Source organism: Macroventuria anomochaeta (genome assembly GCF_010093625.1).
Source record: "Macroventuria anomochaeta strain CBS 525.71 unplaced genomic scaffold BU25scaffold_46, whole genome shotgun sequence".
NCBI lineage: Eukaryota > Fungi > Ascomycota > Dothideomycetes > Pleosporales > Didymellaceae > Macroventuria > Macroventuria anomochaeta.
In genome coordinates, this window is record NW_022985407.1 from 244296 (window position 1) to 267372 (window position 23077).

The window sequence follows — 23077 nt, forward strand, 5'->3', positions numbered from 1 at the left end:
AGTACGTTCACTCAGGGGTTGATACTCAGGTCCTTTGAGGCTACAGGTATAGCACCCCTCCGACCCGACGTAATCCTCCAGCGATTTGCTAAGCCCACCCCTGAGGGCTCCGATAGCAACAGAAGCTCTTCTTCAGTCTACAGCGGCAAGGATTGGCTCAAATCAGAGACTCTGTTGCGCAAAGTCGCCAAGGACGAAGGCAGTGAAGACCTGAAAAAGATCAGGCGCTCACTCCACCACATCTCAGTTCAAAACTCAGTCCTCCACCATGAGATTACAGGCCTTAAGGAGGTTCTCAAGACTCAGAAGAAGCACAAGAAGAAGAGCAAGCCTCTTGAGCTTCAGCGTCACAAGGACTACCACGGTGGAGCCGAGTTTTACTCTCCTAGTAGAGTAGAGAAAGCACGCGCATGTGAGAAGGCAAAACAACAAGAGCAGAAGGCAGAGGTGCTCAAAAAAGCAGAGATGGCTAAACTGAGGCACGCCAATAAGCTGTACAAGGAGAAGATTGCACAGGAGAGGCGTGAGCAGAAGTTGAGGGAGAAGGAAGAGCGTGAGCAGCGGAAGGCTGAGAAGGCTCAGGAGGTTGCCGAACGCAAGGCCAAAAAAGAGCATCAACAGAGGGAGCGCAACACCAAAAAACCTATACAATTGTCCCAAAGAGGCAAACGCAAGGCCTCAGAGGTTGCAGCACCCAGGAAGAAGCAGAATCGTGGTAGTGCAGCGGCCCGTAGTCGTGCTGCTGCCGCGCCTCGCTCCCCATCCCCTCCGGCAAAATACAACAGCCGCGGCCGCCCAATCAGAGTGCCACAAAAGTTTGAGTGAGGAACTTGTTCATATAGGTCTATAGACTACTCCACCAGAAAATCTCATGATAATAACCATTGTGTGTGGCTCTACAGCCTCATTTTTGGTGGACCTATTTTGGTGGTTCGGCGCATTACGCGCACGGACACGGTAAACCGTCTCGTGTCGTTCGTCATGTGCGCGCCCCCCGGCCAGGAATCCATCACACCTGCACCTCAGCGCCTCTCCGTGGTGGAAATAAGGACGGTTCGGTGGACCAGACGTAGAGCCCAGTTCCCAAGCCAAGGAGGGCAACGATGGCGGTTACGGCGAAGACTCCGTCGGATGTTCTGTCGGTTCAGAGATCGAATGGATTCGTAAACTTCATGTTGATGCTAATCTCTAGGAAGCTGTGTGGATCTGTCACCATGGAATGGTGTTTCGGCGTGCTATTTATGACTGGATATGAAAAGATACCAATTCCTGTTAGTTTTTGTGCATAAATTTTTACTTGCTGTTTTGTTGCTTGCTACTTCCCCAATGGCATATCGGCAAACGCTCGGACCTGCATCTCCACGTCCCTGCTCATCTCTCCAACCTTCACCCCCGCTTCCGGCTACCTCTGCATCTTGCGCAGCAAGTTGCTTCTCATCCTTGTACTTATTTACTGTATGCAGATAGATAAAGTAGCCCAGCATCGCCAAAAGGCAGGGAGTGAACATGCACACTGGGATGGGGCCGACTTTGCGGTCTTCTGCGTTGACGGGGGTGCCTCCGTCGGCCATTGCGAACGATGATGTCAGGATATGTTGAGAAACTCTTGAAAGGTGTCTGTTTGATTGTTCAAGCTTGATGAGGGAGACTACGCAGAGACTCAGTGTGAAAGAAGATCAGCGTTGTGAATGAACAATGCAAGTACAAGTTTGTGGGAACAAAGAGATAAAACATGATCACTGGCATTGTTGGAAGATGAATCGTTGCGCAATGCGGCTACAACGCAGCTACGAGAGAGTCAGTGGGTTGCACCTTCAATTCCAAATTGGAGGCGACAGTCATCACTCACGCTGAAGGAGGGAGCGTAGATACAAGTGACATGTCCTGAAAAACTTTAGTTCGTAAAAGTCCGGTCACATCGATCGTACCTTGAATCATGGATCAGCTACTTAGAACTTCACCTATTTCCATTTGATGGTTCTAATACATGTGTACCTATATGTAATCCTACAATCCCATATCCTCTCAAAGCACGCGCCCCACATCCGCACCGACACCTTCCTTGGATTTCGCAGACTTAGGCGTCGGGGGATACATCGTCAGTCCCGAAGGTCGACGCGCCTGATCATACTGCACTTGCGGCATCTCCACCGCTTCCTCGCCCACAACAGCCGCGCCATGCTCCTCAACAATAGCCTCATCCTTCTTCGCAGCCATCTTTGCCCTCAATTTCTCAAACCGCCCTTTTCTCGCCATGGTATGATGCGCAGACCATCGCTTCTGTCCCAAATATTGCGCGCGTGCTATCTTCTCATTCAGCCTGTCTTCCAGCTTTGCAGCTTCTGTGTCCTTGTGAGTTGAAGCCTTGCGACGGCGGTGGAGATAGAGCGCGAGCACAATGAAGATGCCGACGACAGCAACAGAGCCGAGTACGACGCCTGCGATTGCTGAGGAGAGCGCCGATGACGAGGCTGGCGCGTTGGTTAGAGAGAACGAGGGTGCTGGTGTTGGGCCAGAATTCGACTTGATGGGAGTCGATTCGGCGAGGACCGAGATGACCGGGTCTGCCGGTGGAGTGTAGGGGTCGAAAGAAGCGACTGTAACTTCTGGGACGGGGGTCCGGAACTTAATGGAGATCACTGGAATGTAAAGGTTCAGTGGCTATGTTTGGTATACCAAGGAGGCCTTAGGGGTATGGGCGGCTGGAGTGTAGAGAACAGTAGAGGTTACTGTGAGGTGGATAGTCTGGGTTGCAGAAGAAGGCATGGCCGGACCAGCTGGTTGCGTTGCCGAAGGATTTTGCAAAGTAGTCCTTGTAGCTCAGGGATGAGTCACGGCTTCTGTTGTAACTGATGAAGAATTTGAAGTTGACGCCAGCTGATCAGGCGCACCAGGCGCTGCGGTCGGCCAAATGAAGTTGCAAAGGTCTGCCTGAGACATTGTGTTTGAGAAATACATTGAATGTCTGAGTGACCCTGAGTTGAACAAGGGAAATCTGATCTGAGACGAGCCATGCAGGATAGCGGGTATCTAGAAACATTCTGAAGCCTGTCCATCCACACTACGATGATATGTAGACGCATAATGTAGTCTTGCGAACGGAGCGTGAGCACCTGTCGATGGCGACGGGCGCACAATGTACGTCCATTTCACAGCCAAAGGTGCGTGTAGATTTTTTACCGTAAGGATCGGCGGTTCACAGAGAAATACAGGCTTCCTTCACGATTTCATCATTTCGGAGCCCTTACAATAGGGCACTGTTGCTTCGGAATCAAAACTTGCATTGATACCCATCCACACATGTGGCGGCGTGGACCGCTGTAGAATACTGATAGCTACGGTAAACGATAACGTAGGACTATCGGGTCGATGGAATACTGCGCTGAATTGCTAACTAGGAAGGAGAAGACAACTATATACTGACTCCGGAACATGCTAGTCCAGAACAGTCTAAGCCAGGGTAATAGGGTCTTGTATGGACCGACTAATACTGCATCACCACAATTATTTAGAACTTACTGCATGCCTCAAAATCCACGCGCCCACTCAGGCTCAGCCAGCGGTTGACGAGGCAATTGATGCTGCGTCGGTTTGGGACGCTGAGGTGATGACATAGGATACGGCTGCGGCTGCATAGATACCGGCTGACGATCGTAAAGACGTCCAGCACCAACAACGGGTATGTCTGTGTCCACGAAACCACACCAAGTGGCTTCATCGTTTTCCTTACGTCCAGCACAGCCTCCAAAACAAGCAAAAGAGCGATGACCGTTGCGATGCGCGATAATGGCCGAGACTATGACGACCAGTATCACGGCGTCGATGACACCGAATGCGACAGGCATTGCACGACTACCAAATTGTCTCGCGAAGGTATGTATGCTTCATCATTCTACGCTTGCGGTGTTGCAGTCGCAGTTGAGACGTCAGTGTACGAGTACGAGACCGACGGTACAATCACAGAGGACTATGGAGGGTCGTAGATAAAAGTTGGTTCTGGAGGTGCCCAGGCCGGTGCAGATGTTGCTGGCGCCCATTCCAACTCTTGGCGTGGTGCAAGAACCGGCTTCGACGCCACTGCTTTTGTTGATATTGCCGACATGCAGCTAATCTCGAAGGTGTCAACTGGTAGCGCTAGAGTCACTGTAAGGCTGCTAGCAGCCAAGAAGCAAGCGGTGGAGTAAGCGAAATGCATGATGGTTTGTGAGTGGAAGCGACGAATGCTGGCAACTGACAGAAGTGAGCGTTTGTGGAAGAAACAGTAGCAATTATGATTCCATTATAGCGAAATCACTTGCGACACTGTAAGTGAATGGTGACGTGGGCATTTCGTGGTTTACTTACCTGGTTCGGGCTTGATTCTGCATAATATGACTACGATCCTGCACTGTGCTGTCATACTGCTGTCTGTGTTGGGAGATGGATCTGAAGCTAACAGGATTAGCCGCACAATGCCAATTCTATGAGCATAGGTTCATCTAATGCAGATTATGCCCACGTTGACAGTCCGACCACGCCAGACAAAACGCTCTACAACTGACCAGTGATCGCAATGGCAGCCCAACGTAACAACGACTCGCATGAAGAAGCAGGTGAAATGACAGAGCCTGCTTTCCCGCTTATCAAAACTCCCGTGAACCGGCAATGGGTCATTGTCAGAGTCAGGCAGTGACTGGGCACTCCGGGATCAGAGACTGGCACTGCACTGGAGACAAGAGAACATCTTACGCTTTTGGAGGTCAGTGGTAGATACGGGCACACGACGAGCGTAATGGTGCTAACAATCTTGAAGGTGACCCTCGAAAAGTGACCATCTGGAGCCATTCAGCCAGCGCAGCCTAAGTCGGGGAGTACATTTGCTTGCTTACAACGGATGAGATGATTCCTTGTTCCGCTCCGCTATCATGGAATCTGGAAATTCCATCATTGATGGAGCTATGGATCGCTCATACGAGGCAACCTCTCAGAACCTTAGTGCTGCAGCCTGCTGCAGCAACGCGACCGATGCATTGCAGTGTCTGCGGGAGCTTCCCTTCCCAGCACTCAACGTTGTTGTCAACATGACGCAATCCTCAGGCGTCTGGACCCCCCAGATTGATGGAGGCATCATCTCGCGATACTCGAGTGACCAGATTGCGGAAAGTGCCTTCGTCAAAGTCCCGGTCATCGTTGGGGCCAAATCAGATGATGGGACGAGTTTTGCACCAAGAGGACTGAACACATCGCAACAGTCTTGCAAACCTTGACTAGTAAGTTTCCAATAAACACCACGTACTGGTCTCTCTCTGGTAACGATAGCTGGCACCTCGCCAATGAATGTGACTACTGCTCAACAGATATTGGATACATATCCTCTTCAATCATCTGAGAATGATCTTGTGAGTTTCGGCCCACTCGACTTCGTGCCTCCGGCCTACCCGTATGGTTTGCAATATCATTGCGCTACCACATACTACACGGATCAAACCTTTGTTGCGACCCGACGCCTTACCTGTCAGACGTGGGCAGCGCACTCACTTGCTGCCTACTGTTACCGCTGTAATACCGTACTGGCCCGTATGACGGTGCCACACACTTCGTTGAGGTCGCCTTCGCTATGAAAAACCTTGAAGGCGTAGGTTACGCCCCTGTCCGCACGCCACCTTTCCAGGACCTGCCACAGAGCTACAAGGGCTTTGGTGGGCTCATGGGGGATGATCGGATTAGTTTTATTACAACAGGTGACGCCAATGCTTGGAACAGAAGGAATGTTCTCAGCAGCCTACAGACCGAAGTGCCTACCTGGACTGCTTACGAGAACAGAACTCCACAAACTTCCGTCTATGAAGGCAACGTGACCAACGTGATGGAAAACATCACTTGGAGAGCGCAGGACATTGACTTGATCAATAGCCTCAAAAGAAACGTCTTTGGGCGCTAAAAGTTCTGGCAGGAGATACGGAGCTGTGGTAGAGGTCGCACACCCGCGATGCTATTGTTCAGGCTAGCTTGGGCCGTACCGTGGAACTTGAAAGCGCCATAATCAACAATCCAGAGGTAAATACACCGGCTCACGAGCCAACGTTTGAGCTGTCTCTGCGGATGACGCCATGTCGATCTGCTGAAACAATGCAGGATCTTGTTCGATAGTCGCAGCTCCGTACAGTAAGGTGAGCAATTGTGGGGTTGAGCTGCGGCTTAAGGATCCAGACGAACGCCGGATGTGAGTGAGCCGCACAATCCACACATGAAAGCGTCTATCTTAATCTGCTTGGATCTGCTTATAGTGTGGATCTGGCATGCCTGTCATTCGTTGGGTAAACCAACCCGCGAATGATCGACGCAGCGGGGGTTTGCGTCACCCGCCCGACTTGGACAACTCTCTTCTCTTTCAGGCTAGCGCTTCCGTCTCATTTTACCTTTGCGGTTTGTTCATCAGCTCCTCATCTTGCACTCTGCACGTCCTCAACACCACCGTCGAGCTCACCCCACCGGGTCAACGCTAGCTGCTCTACCAAACAACCACTCCCGTAATATTGGCAACGCTTCCTCATTTTATTTCACCACCACGTGTCTCAAGAGCCTCTCACAACTCAGCTGACAACGCTGTTCTCACAGTCTGCAACATGTACACTGCTCCCTATACAAGAAGGGTCGTGAACTCTGAGAAATGTAAGCGACGTCGAGCAATCCGGTCTTGCCGAAGCAGATCCGTTCTCCACTTACCTGCAGGATCGTATCGCCGACTTCCAGCTCCACATTTACTGGCATCGAACCAATCGTATTGGGATCGCTGCCGACAAAGATCAGGATCATCAACGATTTGATCTTAGGCCTGCAGGACATCGCTTAGGCCGAGAAGAGCACCATGAACGAACGAGGTACGCCCCTCCGCTTTCTGCAGACAGGTCGTCATTTTGTGCATGGTGGCTCCAATTGTACGCGTGGTTGAGGTACTGGCTGGTGGATCTTTGCTGTTGTGAGTAGAACTCATAGCTGTAGCGCAATGAGCTGCATCAGCCATGCATCATTCAGCTGGTGAGCTGAGAGCCACGACGGCGAGTAAGTACCTGGGCAGTACAGAATCTGCCGAGAGTGCGCCTATAAAAGCATGTCACCGAGCAGGTTGAGTGTATCAAGATTATTGATTTTGTTGCTCGCAAGTAGCCATTCTGCGTCCTATCGAAATTTCTATTTGTCTTGCCTCGTCGGACCCGCATCACATACACACCCGAAGACAACTGGAAGATATTGCAAGATGTCCGCGGTACAAGACATGCTTGCACCCTTGCCGGATATCACACCCGAGAAGCTCACAATACTGAAGCTCAAGCACAGCACACTCGACCGAGATGTGTTCTCTGAACCGTCTTCACCCATCGGTGAACATAGAGGAATGGACTTCTCCAATCATTCCAACAATGTGAACTCAGTTATCACCCGTCGATCAAGCAGTCGTGCGGCTAGTGGGGCTCGTAGACGCAGCTCATTCCTGCACTCCCACCGTAGCGAGATGTCGAGGGAACTTACATCTCAGGTACGTCTTCCCGTTCACCTTGGCTCAAGCTATCATTAATGTTGCTTTGCAGGCTGAGGGCAAGTTCTTTGCGTTGATGGACCTTATGTCTACAGCTTCTAGAGAGGCATCATCTCTGAAAGAGTCATGGGCTCGTATCGTCTCTGAGCGCGAAACACTCTTTAGGGAGAAGGAAGAGCTGCTTACTAGAGTGGACGAAGTGACAGAGACGCTTGAGCGCACCCAAACCCAGCATCGTCACCATGGTCATGAACACGGGGAGAGAAAGAAGCAGATTGAGAAATTGCTACTCGAACTCTCTGTGGCTGTCACTACTATACAGGAACACAAGAAGAAGATCGCGGAACGAGATCACGAATTGGAATGCACGCGCACCGAACTCCACGAACTCCGCACTACATCGACTACCTCCCACAACGAGCACGAGAGGCTCAAGTCTGAGCTTGCTGCGATATACATTAAGCTGAAAGCTGTGGAAGATGATCGCGACCACGCGAGGGACGAGTCGCATAAGCACCACGGCGAGCTTCGTAACTTGCTGCGTGAGCACACGGACCTGAAGAGCAGGTACGATGAGTCGCACAGCAAGTTCGAGCTCTCACGCAAGGAGGTTCTGAGCCTTACCGACCGGATCAAAATCTTCGAGTTGGAGAGGGATGAGCACTTCCATGAGAAGGATAGACTCCAGGAAGATATGAAGAGAGCGAAACACAGGGCGGACGAGTCGTCTCGCGAGCTATATGAGCTTACCGAACGGCACGAACGAACACAACGCGACCTTACCAAGCTTAGGGAGTCTGTACGCATTGCAGAAGAGGAACGCGATGAGTATTCGCTCACCATTGAGAACCTTCGCCGCGAAGTTAAGGCTAAGGTCACCGGATGGGAGGAGTCTGATGAGCGTTGCGCTGATATTACACTCAAGTATGAGCACCTGAAGCGCGAAATCATCTCGGTCAAGGAGAAGTTTAGGGAGGCCGAGACTCGAGAGATCAACATCAAAGAGTCACTTGACAGGTCTCGTGAAGACCATCGCTTGATCATTGTTGAGCGCGACCAGCTCAAGGAGGACTTGCAAGACCAACGCAATAAAGACGTCGATCGTCACCGCCAGATCAACACGCTCGAGGAGTCTTTGCGCCGCGCTGAGCAGACCATCTCCGACATTAGGGCTGAGATTCATACGGTTACTGAGCGTAACAAGGTCCTCATCCGTGAGGGTGACGATGGTCGTACCAAGCATGGACATCTGCACAATGAGTTGACGGTGCTCAAAGAGAAGCTCTTGGTCTTCCAAGGCGAGATACGTACCTTGACCGACGCTCGCGACCGTCACCGTAAAGAGCTTGATGACTGGAAGCACAAGTATGAGGAGACTGTTGAGACTATCACTGGATCTCACGACGACAGTGTAGAGCTGGAGTTCGAGATCGAGAGCTTGCGTACCCTCCTGCGCGAGGCGCGTGAGCAGAAAGAGCGTGCAATCTCTGCCAGACACACCGCTGACCGTGAGAGGGATGAGTACATCGCGAAGTATGAAGAGAAATGTAGGGAGATGGAACGATTTGAGGAGAGCGCATCAGCTCACTACCATGCTCACAGCAAGGCTGAGGGCGGAACATCGAGGTCGTATACTCGCACTGTCTCGAGCGGCACCACGCTTCACCACGACAAGCATAGTCATGGCGCTGATGGCCATGTTCACAGCCACGGAGGTGGTATGTTCAGCCCTTGAGCGATCAGCTATGGCATATGCTTACATAGGTAACTTAGAGTAGTATTGCCTTCTGCAGGCCGACCGTCGTTTTTTCGCAGGCTCTCATGTCGCACAGTCAATTAAAATGTGTTAAAGGTTATTTCTGGCGAGTTGAATTACGTTTATGAAAAAATGCAATGGATCTCAAAACTGGGAATCTTCCGTGCGCTCCTGCCTCTCTTCCTGAGTGACGTCATGTCGAAACTCTGTATTTCTCCATGTCACACGCAGCTCCCGGCCTCTTCCGCATCATTATCAATGACTTGGCGGTGCCTGCGGTATCCTCCGGAAAGCAATTGCTTGTATTTGCTTTGCGTAGTACATCTGTTTCGGTCAGTCTTTGCTCTATTACATCGCGGAAAGTACTTACTGTGTCTGCTCCAGCACCGATGAGCTTGATAGGAATTATCCGCAACTGCCAAGGCAGCTTCAAAGTGTTAAGCTTCTTCACCGCAGCCGTGACTTCCACCTTCTCGTTTAGCAACATCTCCTTCGGCAGTTGAGGCCAGACCGCAGCAGGCCTTCCAATCCCGATGAGGTCACAGGCTCCGCTCTGCAATGCTGCTTCCATCCCCTTTCTCGAACGGAAACCGCCGGTAACCATTAAAATAAGGTTCGAGTAACGTTCTCGAACAGCACTTGCATAATCTAGGAAAAACGCTTCGCGCTTCTCTGCTCGCGTCGCTTGGTCGCCAGTAGACATGCGAGGCTTCTCGTAACTACCGCCGCTGATCTCAAGGAAGTCGATCTGTTCGGCTGCAATCAGACCAACCTGTTCCAGGCTTTCCTCGAGGCTTTCGTTGCCGCCAACATCGGCACTGTTTATCTTGATGCCGACGCAGAACGAAGCTGGAACGACCTTTCGCACAGCGCGAATAACTTCGATCACGATACGAGCTCTCTTCGCAGGCGTGCCTCCATATGCATCGGTTCGCAAGTTCGTCTCCGAGGTCAGGAAGGTCGAGAGCAGGTACCCGTGAGCTCCATGCAATTCAACACCTTTAGATCCAACCTCGTATGACAACTTTTCGGCGTAGGCGAATTGGTCGACCACTTCCTCAATATCTGCGATCGACATTTCTTTCGGAGTACCGAATGCAACCCTTTGCAAAGCTCTCTCGAGAATGCCATCGCCGATATTCATAGGAACTGGAGATGGGGCGATGGTTGGGTCAAAGAATCCTCGATCACCAGCCTTCGGCGGACTTTATCGACCTGGGTGTACAAGCTGCACAATGGTGGGCGTCCCTTCTTGCTGAGATGTGAGAGCCTAGCATTTCGATACATCGCGTGTGGCTTCTGATAATGTGGGCTTCGCCACCACCGATTTGTAAGACCCGCGATACTTGCTAGAGACTTCGACATTTCCTGGAAAAATGTCAGCGATAAGCATGACGATTGCCTGAGCACATCAAATCTACCTGTGAGGAGAGAACACCATCCTCCAGAACCCCATTTGGTATACGCCGAGATGTGTGTATCGCCAGGATCGGCATTATCCGCCATCTCCTCAGCCATCGCCGCCTATAGACAAACCTCAGCATGCTCCTTGAGGGTGAAGGGACTGAACATACCTTTGCAAGACGGTTAGGGAAGACCACCCCGGAGGGTGCCGTGATAGGGGTGTTCAATAGGGAAGTCATCATAAGACCTTACTGCAAGTGCGAGGAAGAAGAAGAAGAAGAGGAAGAGAGTGTGTTCGACTTGCTTAATGTCAATGGAGCAAGAGTGATGGCAAGTCGATATGTACACATTGTATGCATATTTTGCACTGAGCTGCTGGCTTAGTACGTTGTTTTGCATTTTCGCGCTACTCTGACCAATGCGTTTGCGGCTTCAGTCCAATTTGGTTCGATAATCTTCCATCATTTGCTCCTCCTAAAGAGACGATTGCGACTTTGGCTTGAAACCGAATCAAACAGCGGCCCTGGCGATAGATATTGCGATGCTAGTTGTGCAGGGTCTCGGCGAGCGAAAAGCGGATACGGTGCAAGCTTGCTAGCCTTACGCACTGCGAGATCGTTTACATTTCTTTCCATTCTAGCTTTCAAATACGGCGCCTGTGCGCCAAGATGTCCGAGCTAACGTGACAAGAGTCGTTGCGTTCCAGCGGTGTCAGCCAAACAATCCATCCGCTTCGATGCCTTCGCCAGACGTTCATTTTCCCTTCGACACGGCGCGCAACCAGCGTGCAACCAGCATCGATGTTACTACCAGGACCAGAATGTCAGCTATGCTGGTTTTTGCAGCTCAATTAAGGAGCATGTCTTACGCTGCGTCTCACTAAATTTCTTGTACTTTGTCAGCTTCGCCTCGTCAAGCTTACCATTCTTGCACTTACATATTGCCGCATTTGGAGCTTTACCCAATGCATTGAGAAAGCGAAGCATTTGATGATTTTGCAATGGGTACTTATCGCTCGATCAACCCATATTACTATCTGTCATTACAGTACGATTCATCCAGAAAACTTTCATGACATCAGGCATTGTAAACTCTTCCTGCGCATCTCTTATGCGCTGGCCTTCCGCGCTATTCGTCGCAGCGTATCTTTGCACAAGATGGATGTCGTCTTTGAAAGACATCTCCATCATCGCATCCCAGCCCAGGTCCTTCCGGTAGCCAACAAGTAACACAGGCGCATACTGATCGTTCCGGTATTTGATGCAAGAGTCACTCCTAGTCTATCCCCAAAGCCGGATCCGCATCGCTCGACGTAGTGTAAAGTGGTCGTTTCTGGGATACGAAAGCCTATCACCTCCTTCACGATGGGGAGGTACTTCGTCTATGTGCTCTCTGAATTCCGCTGGGTGAAGTCCAGCCGGCGGGTGTAAAACATAAGGATAGTATGCGCTACCTTTCAGAAGCCAGCAGACTTGATGAGTATGGATCAAATTCCTGTGACCACTCAGATGAGGAGGAATGCCGAAGCTATAAGTATTCAAGCGTGAACGGCCGACACGACAAGACCCGTTCCAGCAAGCGTATTCAGCTACCAGTAGCTGAGGATCAAAGGGCAGCAATGGAAAGTCGACGTCAACTGCAGCAGGCATCTCATTTCAGAAATGTGCCGGATAATCTGCACTGCAAGTTGGCGGCGCTATTGCAACTGGTGAGCGTCGCATGACTGCCTGTTTAGGCAGGCCGCCCTACCCCGCTCTCGTGAGGAGATTCGGTGAATGCTTGACCGAATCTTCCGTCCACACACTACCACGCTCGAGGACAGGGACGGCCCGCAAGTCCGAGCGCGCCACTTTTCGCTTCGAGATAGAATGGCGGAGCATGTTAAAAGATGTCGGAACGTGAAGGAGCTTCAGTTGTACCCTCGGACGTCATTGAGGCTCGCTCTCATAATCACGACTCACAACCAACAAGATGAAGTTTCGCGATGGTAAGAACTCAATGTTGAGGAGACAAGGACGGTACTGATACCATGTAGGCATGTGGTTGGTGAACGACCAGTTCACGGTCCAGCATGCGGAAGAGGTTTACTCGGTTACGCCACGCGAGGATAACAAAGCTGTGACGCTCCTGGCGCCTACCAAGAAGATCTTCTCACGGGGCGACACTCTCAATCTTGCAACCCTTTCCGTGGAGCTGGAGGCACAATTCGATGGTGTGATATCTCTCGAAGTCACTCATCACGCTGGTGCTAGACGACTTGGACCCGACATTGATCTATTCCCGGACGGCCGTCCTGAATCGACTGGCGATGTCAAGAAGAACGCAGATGGAAAAGGGGCCACCATTACCTCAGGATCGCTTAGTGCAACTGTTAGTGGCAATAACCACACATTCGACATCAAGTTTCATGCTACCAACGACTCGAAGCATTTGACCTCCCTGCTCAATCGCAGTGTTGGCCTTGCGTACTCACCTGCCCTGAGCACGCCGAAGCAGGTTGAGGATCTGAGTGCGCACAAGCACTATGTTTTTACACAGACGGAGCTTAGTGTTGGCGAATCGATCCACGGCCTTGGTGAGAGGTTCGGTGCTTGGAACAAGATTGGCCAAAATGTCGAAGTGTGGAATGAAGATGGCGGTACCTCCAGCGAGCAGGCTTACAAGAATGTTTCTTTCTGGTTGAGTTCAAGAGGCTATGGTGTCTTTATTGACACGCCAGACAAGATTGACATGGAAATTGGAAGCGAGCGATGTTCAAGATTGCAAACTACTGTTGAAGGGCAGCGATTGAAGTGGTGAGTCTGTGGTCTTGCCTACTTGTCATGTTGTACTGACGAACTGGAGGTATCTCATCTATGGACCAACACCAAAAGAGGTTTTGACCAAGTACTCCATCCTGACCGGCAAAGCCAATCGCGTCCCAGCATGGTCCTACGGTCTCTGGCTCAGCACTTCTTTCACTACCTCGTATGATGAGGACACCGTCAATCACTTTGTGTCGCGCATGTCGGAGTCAAAGATCCCTGTTGAAGTCTTCCACTTCGATTGTTTCTGGCTACGCGCTTTCCATTGGTGTGACTTCGTATGGGATCCAGAGTCATTTCCCGATGCCAAAGGGCAGATTCAGCGTGGAAAGGAAGCCGGCCTCTTCAACAAGGTCTCCGTTTGGACGAATCCATATGTGGGACAAGCGAGTCCCGTCTTCAAATACGCAGCTGAGAAAGGCTATCTGCTTAAGAAAACCAATGGCGATGTTTGGCAGTGGGATCTGTGGCAAACAGGTATGGGTGTAGTCGACTTCACGAATCCCGAAGCGTGCGAGTGGTTCAGCGGCTGCATGGAGCAGCTGTTAGACATGGGTGTGGATTCCATCAAGACGGACTTTGGCGAGCGCATTCCTACTAAGAACGTTCAGTGGCACGATAAGAGCGTGGATCCCAGTCGCATGCACAACTACTACGCCTTCATCTACAACAAACTTGTATATGAAGCTGTGCAAAAGAGGTTCGGCAAGAACGAGGCCATCTTGTTTGCGCGTACAGCATGCGCTGGCTCTCAACGTTTCCCACTCCAGTGGGGCGGCGACTGCGAGTCTACGCCTGCTGCACTTGCTGAATCAGTTCGGGGAGGATTGAGTCTCGGTCTGGCGTCTTTTGCCTTCTGGACCAGCGACATCGGTGGCTTTGAGGGCAGTCCACCCCCATGGATCTACAAACGTTGGGTCGCCTTTGGTCTTCTTAATTCACACAGCCGACTCCACGGATCAAACTCGTATCGTGTGCCCTGGCTGGTAGACGATTCTTCGACGGAACCTGAGAATTGCACAGATGTTCTCCGACACTGGGTACAGCTCAAGCGCCAATTGATGCCATACCTATACGCTCAGTCTATTGAGAGTGTTGCGAATGGGTGGCCCACTAGCGTTCGTGCAGTCGCTCTTGAATTTCCTGACGACTCAACATCATGGTACTGCGATCGTGAATTTATGGTTGGTAGCCAACTTCTTGCTGCTCCAGTCTTTGAAGAGGACGGTAGCGCTGAGTACTACCTGCCACCAGGTCGATGGTTCAGCTTCTGGGACGGCAAAGAGGTTCAAGGCAGCAGATGGATTCGAGAGAAGTACAGCTTCCTGCAAACACCGCTGTTCGTGCGCGAAGGAAGTGTGCTAGTGCTGGGACAAGCAGAAGGCTCAGGCGGATTCGGATATGATTGGCTGAGTTCCGGAGGTGAAGTGCGTCTATACGGCGTCAAGCAAGGTGACAAAGCCGTACTTGTGGATACCAACGGTGATGAGAAGGGCACCCTTGAGGTTGACTCCAATGGTGAGCTGACAGGCCTGGACGCCTTGAACGGCGACTGGAAGGTCTCCAACCTTGGATAGGATAGCGGACCGCTTACAACGGATGTCCTGCTACAACTAGCGTACGGAGACGGGGCGTACACGATCAATACCTGAAGTAGAGCCGCACAACGGTTTTTCGATCAGATGTCACTGTCCTTGTAGGCATACAATACTACTTTCACATATAGCCACCGGGTATTAATGAAGCGAGCGAGCGGGGATGCACAACGCCTGCCGTCGATTGGCGGGAAATCAAGCATTCCCTCCCGCAACGCTTTGACCCTGCTCACGCTACTGTACCCCAACTACCCTATTCTGACCCCAGGTTCTCATGTTTGGGATCAACAAGCTCAGAAACATGACCCGCTCCTTCATCTTGTTGGCAGTTGGCAGCCCGTTCATGGAGTCTAGGGGCGGGTTTCCGGCTCTAGACACTTGTGGCGTGGTGTAACATGCATGATCAGCGTGGTACAACGGCGTGATTTCGTGCTGTTTTGGCCTTGTTTAAGACCTGGGGTGCCGCCTCGCGTAGCTTCCGTGGCTCCCAATTCCTTTGTTCGTTGCTCGTTGGAGGCTACTAGCAAATATGGGTCTTCTTTTCAACGTTTGCCTGGCGGTGTTCGCCGCCAATGGTAGTTTCCTGTTTGGATACGATAGTGGTGTCATGACAATCGTCATCCAATCACCTCACTTCCTAAACTTCTTCAACACGAATGCGGAGTCGAATATCATAGGTGCCATCAATGCCACGTTTTCGGGAGGTGCGGTGTTTGGTTCGTTGATGTAGGTTGGCAAAGCAATTAGGAAGGGAATCAGCTAACAGCAAGCAGGGGAGGATTTACAATGGATAGTCTCGGTCGTAGGAAGACCATCATGATTGGAGCGATCATCAACCTTATTGGCGCCATTCTTCAAAGCGCAGCTCAGCACCTAGGCATGATTCTCGTTGGTCGTATCATGGCTGGTTGGGCTGTCGGTGTACTGTCCATGTCTGTTCCAATCTACCAGTCTGAATGTGCTCATCCGAAAACGAGAGGTAGGTCAACTTTTTGGATTGTCTGAATTTTCACTGATCTTTCGCCAGGTCTCATTGTTGGTATTGCCCAACAAATGATCGGTATCGGTTTCATCGTCTCGACTTGGGTGGGTTACGGGTCCTCGAAGGTTCCCGAGACCAACTCATTCTCCTGGCGTTTCCCTCTCGCTTTCCAGTGTGTTCCCTGCCTCATGATCATCTGTGGTATCATGTTCTTCCCAGAGTCGCCACGTTACCTTGTCGAAACCGACCGCAGTGACGAAGCGTTGAGAGTTCTGCACAAATTGCACTACAACGGTACCAATGAGGACTGGATCAACCAAGAGTTCAACGAGATTAAGCTTACTATCGATGCCGAGAAGGCCATCACAGCACCTGGCTGGGCGATCATGTTTAAAGTCAAGACCTGGCGGACACGCTTGCTACACGCGACCTCTATCCAACTCTTTGGACAAATGACTGGGTACGTGAAACCTTGGTGTACGATCTGGATGCCCCATACTGATCACCATTCTTAGTATCAACGTTATCGGCTACTACTCGACCATTATGTATCACAACTTGGGCATCGAAGGTGACCGGGCCCTGCTCGTAACCAGTATCTATAATGTCGTCGGCCCCATTTTCAACTTGATCTTCATCGTTTTCCTCCTCGATCGAGTTGGGCGAAGAAAACCTTTGCTGTTCGGTACGATCGGAATCAGTATCGCGCTAATCTGCGAAGCTGCAGTGGGTTCACAAATCGAAGGAGCCACTGGATCGCGCAAAAACAGCCTCTCTGCAGCAGGAGTTTTTTTCCTTTTCCTGGTCTCTTGCATCTTCAGTGTCTCATTCGGTCCTATTTCCTGGGTCTACGCCTCAGAGATCATGCCGCTTAGTATTCGTGGACGCGGATCGGCTTTCGCAACAGGTATCGGTAACTGGCTTGTCGGCACCGTCTGGTCGCAGGTATCTCCTATTGGTCTTGGGAACATTAAGTGGAAGTTCTACTTCATCTTTGTGGCGTGGAACCTGCTCATCACGCTGCCGGTAATCTTCTTCCTCTACAAGGTACGTTTTGGGTCAATTATTGCTCTGTGGATGGTAACTGACTACTTCAGGAAACGAAGCAGAAATCTCTAGAGGAGATTGATTTGCTCTTCGGTGAACGTGCGCTTGGTACTTTGCCCGATGATTTAGACGACAAGCAAAAGGAGATTGAGCTGGAGAGGATTCAGGACGCTAGGAAGATTCTTGCGAAAGACCAGGTAACAGTAGTGCACTAGTGGAACAGAATCTAGGCGATGAAGAAGTTGTCCGAGGTGGAGGTTGAGGTTGAGGTTATGGGAGTCTAAAGCGGCCGCAGACTGCGGCTAGCAAAGAAGTAGAACTATTGTGTCATGTGAAGAGCTCTCTCATATTTCTGACCCCTTCACATTGTCGAGCAATTGCAACTGTCATGGGCGCGGCGCGTCGGTCGCGACGACATCGTCATTTCCCTGGTTGTGTCACAGTGGCCTAAGCCCAGAGTAGTCAAGTGTAATCGGTCAACTTGCCTTCCTTCTGAGCGAGCGATCACGTCGATGTCCCCCAGAACTTTTATCATCCACTTAAAAACCCCAAACTCACAGAGTCCTTCAGTATATCGTTATATGAGCTCTTCTTCCGTAGCTAGAAACCCCCGCATGAGCCTGTAGAGCCTACAACTCCCACCAAGACGATGACGTGCGCTTCAAGGCCGCCGGGCCAATCTCCGCTCTTGAACCTGCCCTTTGAGCTGCGCTCCCAAATCTTCGAGTACATCATCGAGCGTCGTGTCGTGCACATTCGAATGAACTGGTCGGGCATCTTCTCCCCAACAGGCTTTTCGTACAGCTGCTTCAACGACCTTCAGCCGCTTCTGGAGTCCCCAGCACGTGGTCTGCTTGCGAAGGCGGTGCCATTCGACACTGACATCACTCTACTGTCCCGTGTATGTCGACAAATGCATCAGGATACGTCTTTGCTACCATTCAAGTTGTGGGTGTGGTCCTTCGAGGATGCGTTCACTCTTGATCAATTCGTCACAGCCAGAGGTCTGGGGTCGATTGCCGTGCACCACAAAGAAGCCATACGAAGAGTGGCTGTTACTCCACCTGGCCCGCACCGATCGCACGAGAAGGTTTTGCAGAGCTTACAGGAGGTATTGCTCATCAGTCCGAGCATACCCCTTGTTAAGGCCGATGGTGTCGAGGATACTCCTCCAGCATCTCGCCGAGTTATAATCCGTTTGAGATTAGACACTTTGACCGATACATGGCTACGCAGCGATTGAGCTTCAGGCAACAATCTCATCGTGATTGATATGGAGGACGATGTGAAAGGTTTATACAGGGTCCAGCTACATGTAGTTTAGCGTAGGTCGGATCAGTTGGAACCATGTACACTCTATTCCACCAACCCTAGCCCTCAACCGACAAGACTGCTTCATGACAGAGCTGCTTACTCTTGTTCTTACTGACCGCACGATACCACACGCCTTGAAAACTGTGATGGCGTTTGACACCCGTCACCAACTTCAAGGGTCGGACGACACGAGCCTGCTGCAGAACACGATCGATCTGAATGCTGAGCAAGCCACCATGTGGGCTCGCAGTTTTAATTGTGACCAAGATGCTTTGACTGACTGGTTTTTAGTTATATACGCAGTGCAAAAAAATCTTCTCTTTTGAGATAAATCCGGCTTTCAATTTGGGATTACGTGGTTGGCTCGCCATTTGCCTGTGTGGGTTCCAGAGGCGGGGTCTTGTCGCATAGCTCGAGCCCAGGGCCCCCTCCCAGTTCCCTCCTCATCCGAGGAAAGTATCCCAAACTGCAGGTGTCTCACAGGCAATTACAAATCATGCAAGATGTACGAATCACCGCGACATGCCGTCAGATATACAAGGAGACCACGATACTGCTCATGAAGCTATGTACTTAGTGCTTCATAAAAGCAGACTCGTTCCATCATTTTCTGGAACAGCGACTGCTCGATCCACCTCAGCAAAGGGCCGCCATCAGAAGCATTGTTGTACCATTTCCAGGACCAGACGAAGCCGACGAGGACCCTCTCCTCAGCATTCGTAGCATTCTGCTAATCCGAGGACGATACATACCCCATAAGTTTCCCTTCCAAGATTTAGACCAGATATTCATAAAGGACTAGACAGACAATCAGTGGACATGGCAAGGGAGGTGTGCTCGATACTTGAGACGACTCTTCTTCGAGCCCTGTCATGTGCATGCACCCTGCATACCTTTCCGTCATTGCCGAGATCACAACCAGAGGTCTGCTACAGACTATGGGACCACTCTTGACTAGGTTCTCTTCGCTCAAAGGACTGCCTCCTCTACTGCTTTGATGATATCCTTTACGCCCGCTAGCCAGGTCTCGACTTCCTTCTTCGCGACAATCAACCAATCTTCAGTGCGCTCACGCGAACTTCCTTTACAACACTGGTTCTGGCGCCTTGCTTCACCAACCGCAGACAGCATGATCGATAGACCTCTGCTGTGGTTCGAAGAACGGGATGATCTGGATCTGCTTTGTCACCGCTGCTAACTCGGCGTCGATATCTGTTACAACGATCCTTGGCTGCTCATCAGCCTCGGGGACTTGGCTTACTAAGAGGTATTCTGGAGCTACTAGCGTATCAGTGTCGGTTTCGACTATGGTTTGCGACATTTTGAGATAATGAAGATCAACTCTATGAGCGTTCAGAAAGCCACCTTGGCTCACGGATCCAAAGCTTTATCAGTACTTCTGATATTCAATAACATCAAGAATCTTGAATGCCCAACGTTAATTTAATCGACTTATTACCTCTGTTTGCTCTCGCTACCGACTTCACCAGATTCATCACTGCTTCGCCCTGGCTTTTGACAGCTCCCCTTCTCGCCATCCATATTCACAGTCACTGTGACCTCGGTCACTGTTATGACAAATTCCCAATGCAATGGCGCTTCTACACCATACGGGCCTACGTGCGACTCGTCATGTTCAGGCAACGGCTCAAACAATTTGACTTGCAGAACTGTCAGTAATGGGCTCGGTCTCAGTATTGAGAGGTTCTTACCGCCTGTGCGAGACGTTTGAACTTTCTCTTTGATTTTCGCTGTCTTTGGAAAATCGGGAGCGGTATGGGTTCTTCGTAAGAAACGGCTTTGTGATGGGCTGCGAGGCGCACTCTGCGTACTGCTGCTAATTTTCGTCAGGGACGTTATCTTCTTCAACATTGTGTCGCTTGTGTTATGCAACGTGATTGCAGTGTTGCTCGCCGTCAGCTGTTTCTTATGTTTGCTACAAGCGTTTGGGAATTGTGACCCGATTAGTCTGGATCAATATTCACATTGAGATTCACTATGGCCTGTCACATTTAGGCCACAGGTGTCAAAACCAGTTGGACTGTGGCTACGTCACTCAGGACCGGACCTCAAAGAACAGCGGAATTGGAAGGCAGCGTACTCATGTGAAGAAGTCAAGCAGGTATGTTCGGCGATACAATCTTCATATTTCTCTTAAAACCCTCCATGACCGGGCCTTAGCCCTCTCTTAACTCTGATCGCTGATCAAAAAGCGCGTCGAGTACGCGAATGACACACTCTCTATACTTAGTGCGTGGGTCGGTCGGTCGTACGTCACTGCTCCCGTATTGTGGAACAAGGATAATGACTGTGTGCAGATCCCGAATGCTTGGTCTTGACTCATTCACAGGTTCAGTACTTGCTGTGCTGGAATGTGGCGCCTCAGTGGTTAGAGGAGGCGCCATGGATGGGCTGGGGTCGTGGTCGTTATCTGCTCTGGCATTGCGGTCACGACTTGGACGCCGATCGCTGGTCGGAACTCCTCGTTCAGCCAAATTGTTCCCATGAGACTCAGCCCCGACCAGAGTCTCAATTTCAGGACGACACTCATCTTTCTCGTCACAGGGTCTGCAATGAGGAACACTTCCGGCCGTGGAATTGTCAGACTGTGCAGCATTGCTGGAACCATGAGTGCTCATTGTAGCTGCGCGGAAGATATGGTTTTGTTCCTATCCGGTGCAAGAATGCTTGATGAAAAGTTATCTGGTCTGCATGGAGATCAAGCTCTTATACATTGGCTTGTATCAAACACCTGAGACTTCAGTGATGCAATACAGTGACTGCGAAACGCAAACGAAACCAGGACAGCGAGACCGACATGTCATTAACAAGAAACATACATGGCAAGGGTGCTATCGAACAGCGCACACAACAATCACCAAGCACAGCGCACGACACATTTAAGATGTTAAAATTGTTCGACAAATGCCATCAACTTACACATATGGGGCAGCGGCTTCGAAGCAATTCGTGCGAACAAATCATGCGCATCTTGAGAAAGCCTGAGTAAGCTTCGACAATTCGGAGCGGACAACCTGCAAGAAGAGCTGAAGCCCTCTTGTATTACGATGTTACTACTCTAAACCGCTTGTGTACAAGCTTTGGAGCGTACTTGGTGACACATTTGGAGATCACTGCCCGACAATCTGGTACACAATTACAGCATTCCGACACACAGCCCAACCAACCCATCCATGATAGCTTGCAGCCTCCTTTCAAGCACAATAAGATCCTCTATCTTCTGTCAGCGGCCCGCTGTACTTTCGGAACCTTGTCCTCGTACGGCGTCTCAATACCAATGACCACGGTATCTGTACCACTCCTTCTTTGCCTTCTCTAACTTCTTGGCCGCTGCCTGCACTTTCGCTTCACTTTCCTCGAGCTTCTTTTTTGCGTCGTCGAAGCTCTCTTTGACCTTTTCGTGTTCTTGCAGTGCTTCAACATGCGCTCTTATTGCCTTTTCGATATCGCTGTCATCTTCCGAATCCTCTGCGGGTTCGCGCTTTTTGGCATGTACAGCGGCTGCGTATTCATGCACAAGCGGCATGAGTGCGCCATAATCGTCGTATTGAGGATAGAGCGGGTAGCACAATTGATTCCTTCGACTGCGATGACGAGGGGACCAGTAGGTGGCCTGAGCGTAGTAGTCTTCTGCCATGGTGTGAACGAAATGTAGATTGTATTGAGGCTGATAGGGTTGAACTGCGACTCTGAAGAACTCTTTGGAGCTGATATGAGGTTATCGAGCGGTAAGAATTGTGGAAAGGCTGGAAAGCCGGTCGAAAATTTATAGCAAGGAGTCACGACCGTCTGGCAGGTGCATTTATGGCCCCCCAGCTATCTATAAAGGTTTTCGTGGTGAGCGGAAGCAGCGAGTTGGCAGTTACACGTGTCCAGCATACAAGCGCTACGTAGCCTAGTACTCGACCACTGCTTCGTTAGTCCAGCGTCGTTCGCACATCAACGCTCAATCTTGCTGGCGACCTGCTAGCTGCTATCGGCATTCTTACCGTATTTGTTCTAGACATCGGCAACTAGAGTGATCCGCTGGCATTCACTACGGGTGTTTATGACGAAGTCAAATAGCTGTGTAGCGCACACAGCGCTTACTCTGCGCGTTGCTGCAGACGATGCTCGAAGGAAAGCCCAGAGACGACGATACAATTCTCATAAACCTTATGTTCCAGGACGAAGACATCATAGTAATGACAATCAGCTCACATCCTTCATAGTACCTTGACACTGCAAAAAATTCATCCGGGTCCTGCACATGGCCGCACGATGAGCTGTGCTACAGTGCTACGTTGTATCCGCCGGTAACGCAGATGTGGAGACTGGTAGTCACGTTGCCACTAGCACGGCAAACAACTCATCAACACGGTAAACCGCATCGCTGGGTTTCACCGAGGCCTTTGAGCAAGACAGAATAGTGTCACAACCCACGATCTGTACTCGTTCGCGTAACCAAAACTGTAATCGGGTCTGGTAGTATGTGCCCCGCAACCATGGAAATACAAAGAGCCTAAGGCACAATGAGAGCATTTATTATAAGATTTGCGAATGCATGCACATGTCACAAGCCATCCTTTGCAGATCCCGCTTCGACCTCTGCTCCAGTCACCGCTATCTCACTGGCTTCTCCCTGCTGCACACGCCTCT

At 50.7% G+C, this 23077-nt stretch overlaps 9 protein-coding genes across 9 annotated transcripts; 4 read left to right on the top strand and 5 right to left on the bottom strand.

Moving 5' to 3' along the window:
• Window positions 1-2025: 2025 nt before the first annotated feature.
• Window positions 2026-2766, bottom strand: BU25DRAFT_463050 (uncharacterized protein; the record flags this gene model as incomplete). Its single annotated transcript, XM_033710571.1, has 2 exons — window positions 2026-2625; window positions 2677-2766. The coding sequence occupies 2 exons, from the start codon at window positions 2764-2766 to the stop codon at window positions 2026-2028; spliced, it is 690 nt and encodes a 229-aa protein (XP_033556496.1).
• A 1020-nt stretch (window positions 2767-3786) lies between these two features.
• BU25DRAFT_480896 (uncharacterized protein) lies at window positions 3787-5266 on the top strand (the record flags this gene model as incomplete). Its single annotated transcript, XM_033711068.1, has 6 exons — window positions 3787-3873; window positions 3913-3951; window positions 3984-4180; window positions 4286-4304; window positions 4660-4738; window positions 4879-5266. The coding sequence occupies 6 exons, from the start codon at window positions 3787-3789 to the stop codon at window positions 5244-5246; spliced, it is 789 nt and encodes a 262-aa protein (XP_033556497.1). The 3' UTR covers window positions 5247-5266.
• Window positions 5267-9527: 4261 nt separating this feature from the next.
• On the bottom strand, window positions 9528-10915 carry BU25DRAFT_443331 (NADH:flavin oxidoreductase/NADH oxidase-like protein; the record flags this gene model as incomplete). The annotated part of the gene is made up of 6 exons (XM_033709353.1): window positions 9528-9596; window positions 9643-10467; window positions 10498-10542; window positions 10594-10640; window positions 10694-10796; window positions 10847-10915. 6 exons carry the CDS (start codon window positions 10913-10915, stop codon window positions 9528-9530), a joined length of 1158 nt encoding a protein of 385 aa, XP_033556498.1.
• A 548-nt stretch (window positions 10916-11463) lies between these two features.
• On the bottom strand, window positions 11464-12051 carry BU25DRAFT_480904 (uncharacterized protein; the record flags this gene model as incomplete). The annotated part of the gene is made up of 2 exons (XM_033711069.1): window positions 11464-11563; window positions 11614-12051. A coding segment is annotated over one exon (189 nt), but the record flags the coding sequence as incomplete, so codon positions are not given.
• A 338-nt stretch (window positions 12052-12389) lies between these two features.
• Window positions 12390-15169, top strand: BU25DRAFT_403030 (glycoside hydrolase family 31 protein). Its single transcript, XM_033705065.1, has 3 exons — window positions 12390-12663; window positions 12712-13471; window positions 13521-15169. The coding sequence occupies exons 1-3, from the start codon at window positions 12648-12650 to the stop codon at window positions 15055-15057; spliced, it is 2313 nt and encodes a 770-aa protein (XP_033556500.1). The 5' UTR covers window positions 12390-12647; the 3' UTR covers window positions 15058-15169.
• Window positions 15170-15338: 169 nt separating this feature from the next.
• On the top strand, window positions 15339-17441 carry BU25DRAFT_415452 (sugar carrier protein A). The gene is made up of 5 exons (XM_033707545.1): window positions 15339-15801; window positions 15849-16054; window positions 16103-16517; window positions 16573-17104; window positions 17155-17441. The coding sequence occupies exons 1-5, from the start codon at window positions 15605-15607 to the stop codon at window positions 17317-17319; spliced, it is 1515 nt and encodes a 504-aa protein (XP_033556501.1). The 5' UTR covers window positions 15339-15604; the 3' UTR covers window positions 17320-17441.
• Window positions 17442-17753: 312 nt separating this feature from the next.
• BU25DRAFT_463055 (uncharacterized protein) lies at window positions 17754-18347 on the top strand (the record flags this gene model as incomplete). Its single annotated transcript, XM_033710572.1, has 1 exon — window positions 17754-18347. The coding sequence occupies one exon, from the start codon at window positions 17754-17756 to the stop codon at window positions 18345-18347; it is 594 nt and encodes a 197-aa protein (XP_033556502.1).
• A 1526-nt stretch (window positions 18348-19873) lies between these two features.
• Window positions 19874-21057, bottom strand: BU25DRAFT_425891 (uncharacterized protein; the record flags this gene model as incomplete). The annotated part of the gene is made up of 3 exons (XM_033708383.1): window positions 19874-20079; window positions 20131-20387; window positions 20657-21057. 3 exons carry the CDS (start codon window positions 21055-21057, stop codon window positions 19874-19876), a joined length of 864 nt encoding a protein of 287 aa, XP_033556503.1.
• A 650-nt stretch (window positions 21058-21707) lies between these two features.
• On the bottom strand, window positions 21708-22076 carry BU25DRAFT_480912 (uncharacterized protein; the record flags this gene model as incomplete). The annotated part of the gene is made up of 1 exon (XM_033711070.1): window positions 21708-22076. One exon carries the CDS (start codon window positions 22074-22076, stop codon window positions 21708-21710), a length of 369 nt encoding a protein of 122 aa, XP_033556504.1.
• Window positions 22077-23077: the final 1001 nt, after the last annotated feature.

Bases quoted from the DNA above. Each gene is read 5' to 3' on its own strand.
- BU25DRAFT_403030 (XM_033705065.1), top strand. The intron at 13,472-13,520 runs GTGAGTCTGTGG...GACGAACTGGAG, and splicing joins GAAGGGCAGCGATTGAAGTG to GTATCTCATCTATGGACCAA.
- BU25DRAFT_415452 (XM_033707545.1), top strand. From the start codon at position 15,605: ATGGGTCTTCTTTTCAACGTTTGCCTGGCGGTGTTCGCCGCCAATGGT. The intron at 15,802-15,848 runs GTAGGTTGGCAA...AACAGCAAGCAG, and splicing joins GCGGTGTTTGGTTCGTTGAT to GGGAGGATTTACAATGGATA. The intron at 16,518-16,572 runs GTACGTGAAACC...CACCATTCTTAG, and splicing joins CTCTTTGGACAAATGACTGG to TATCAACGTTATCGGCTACT.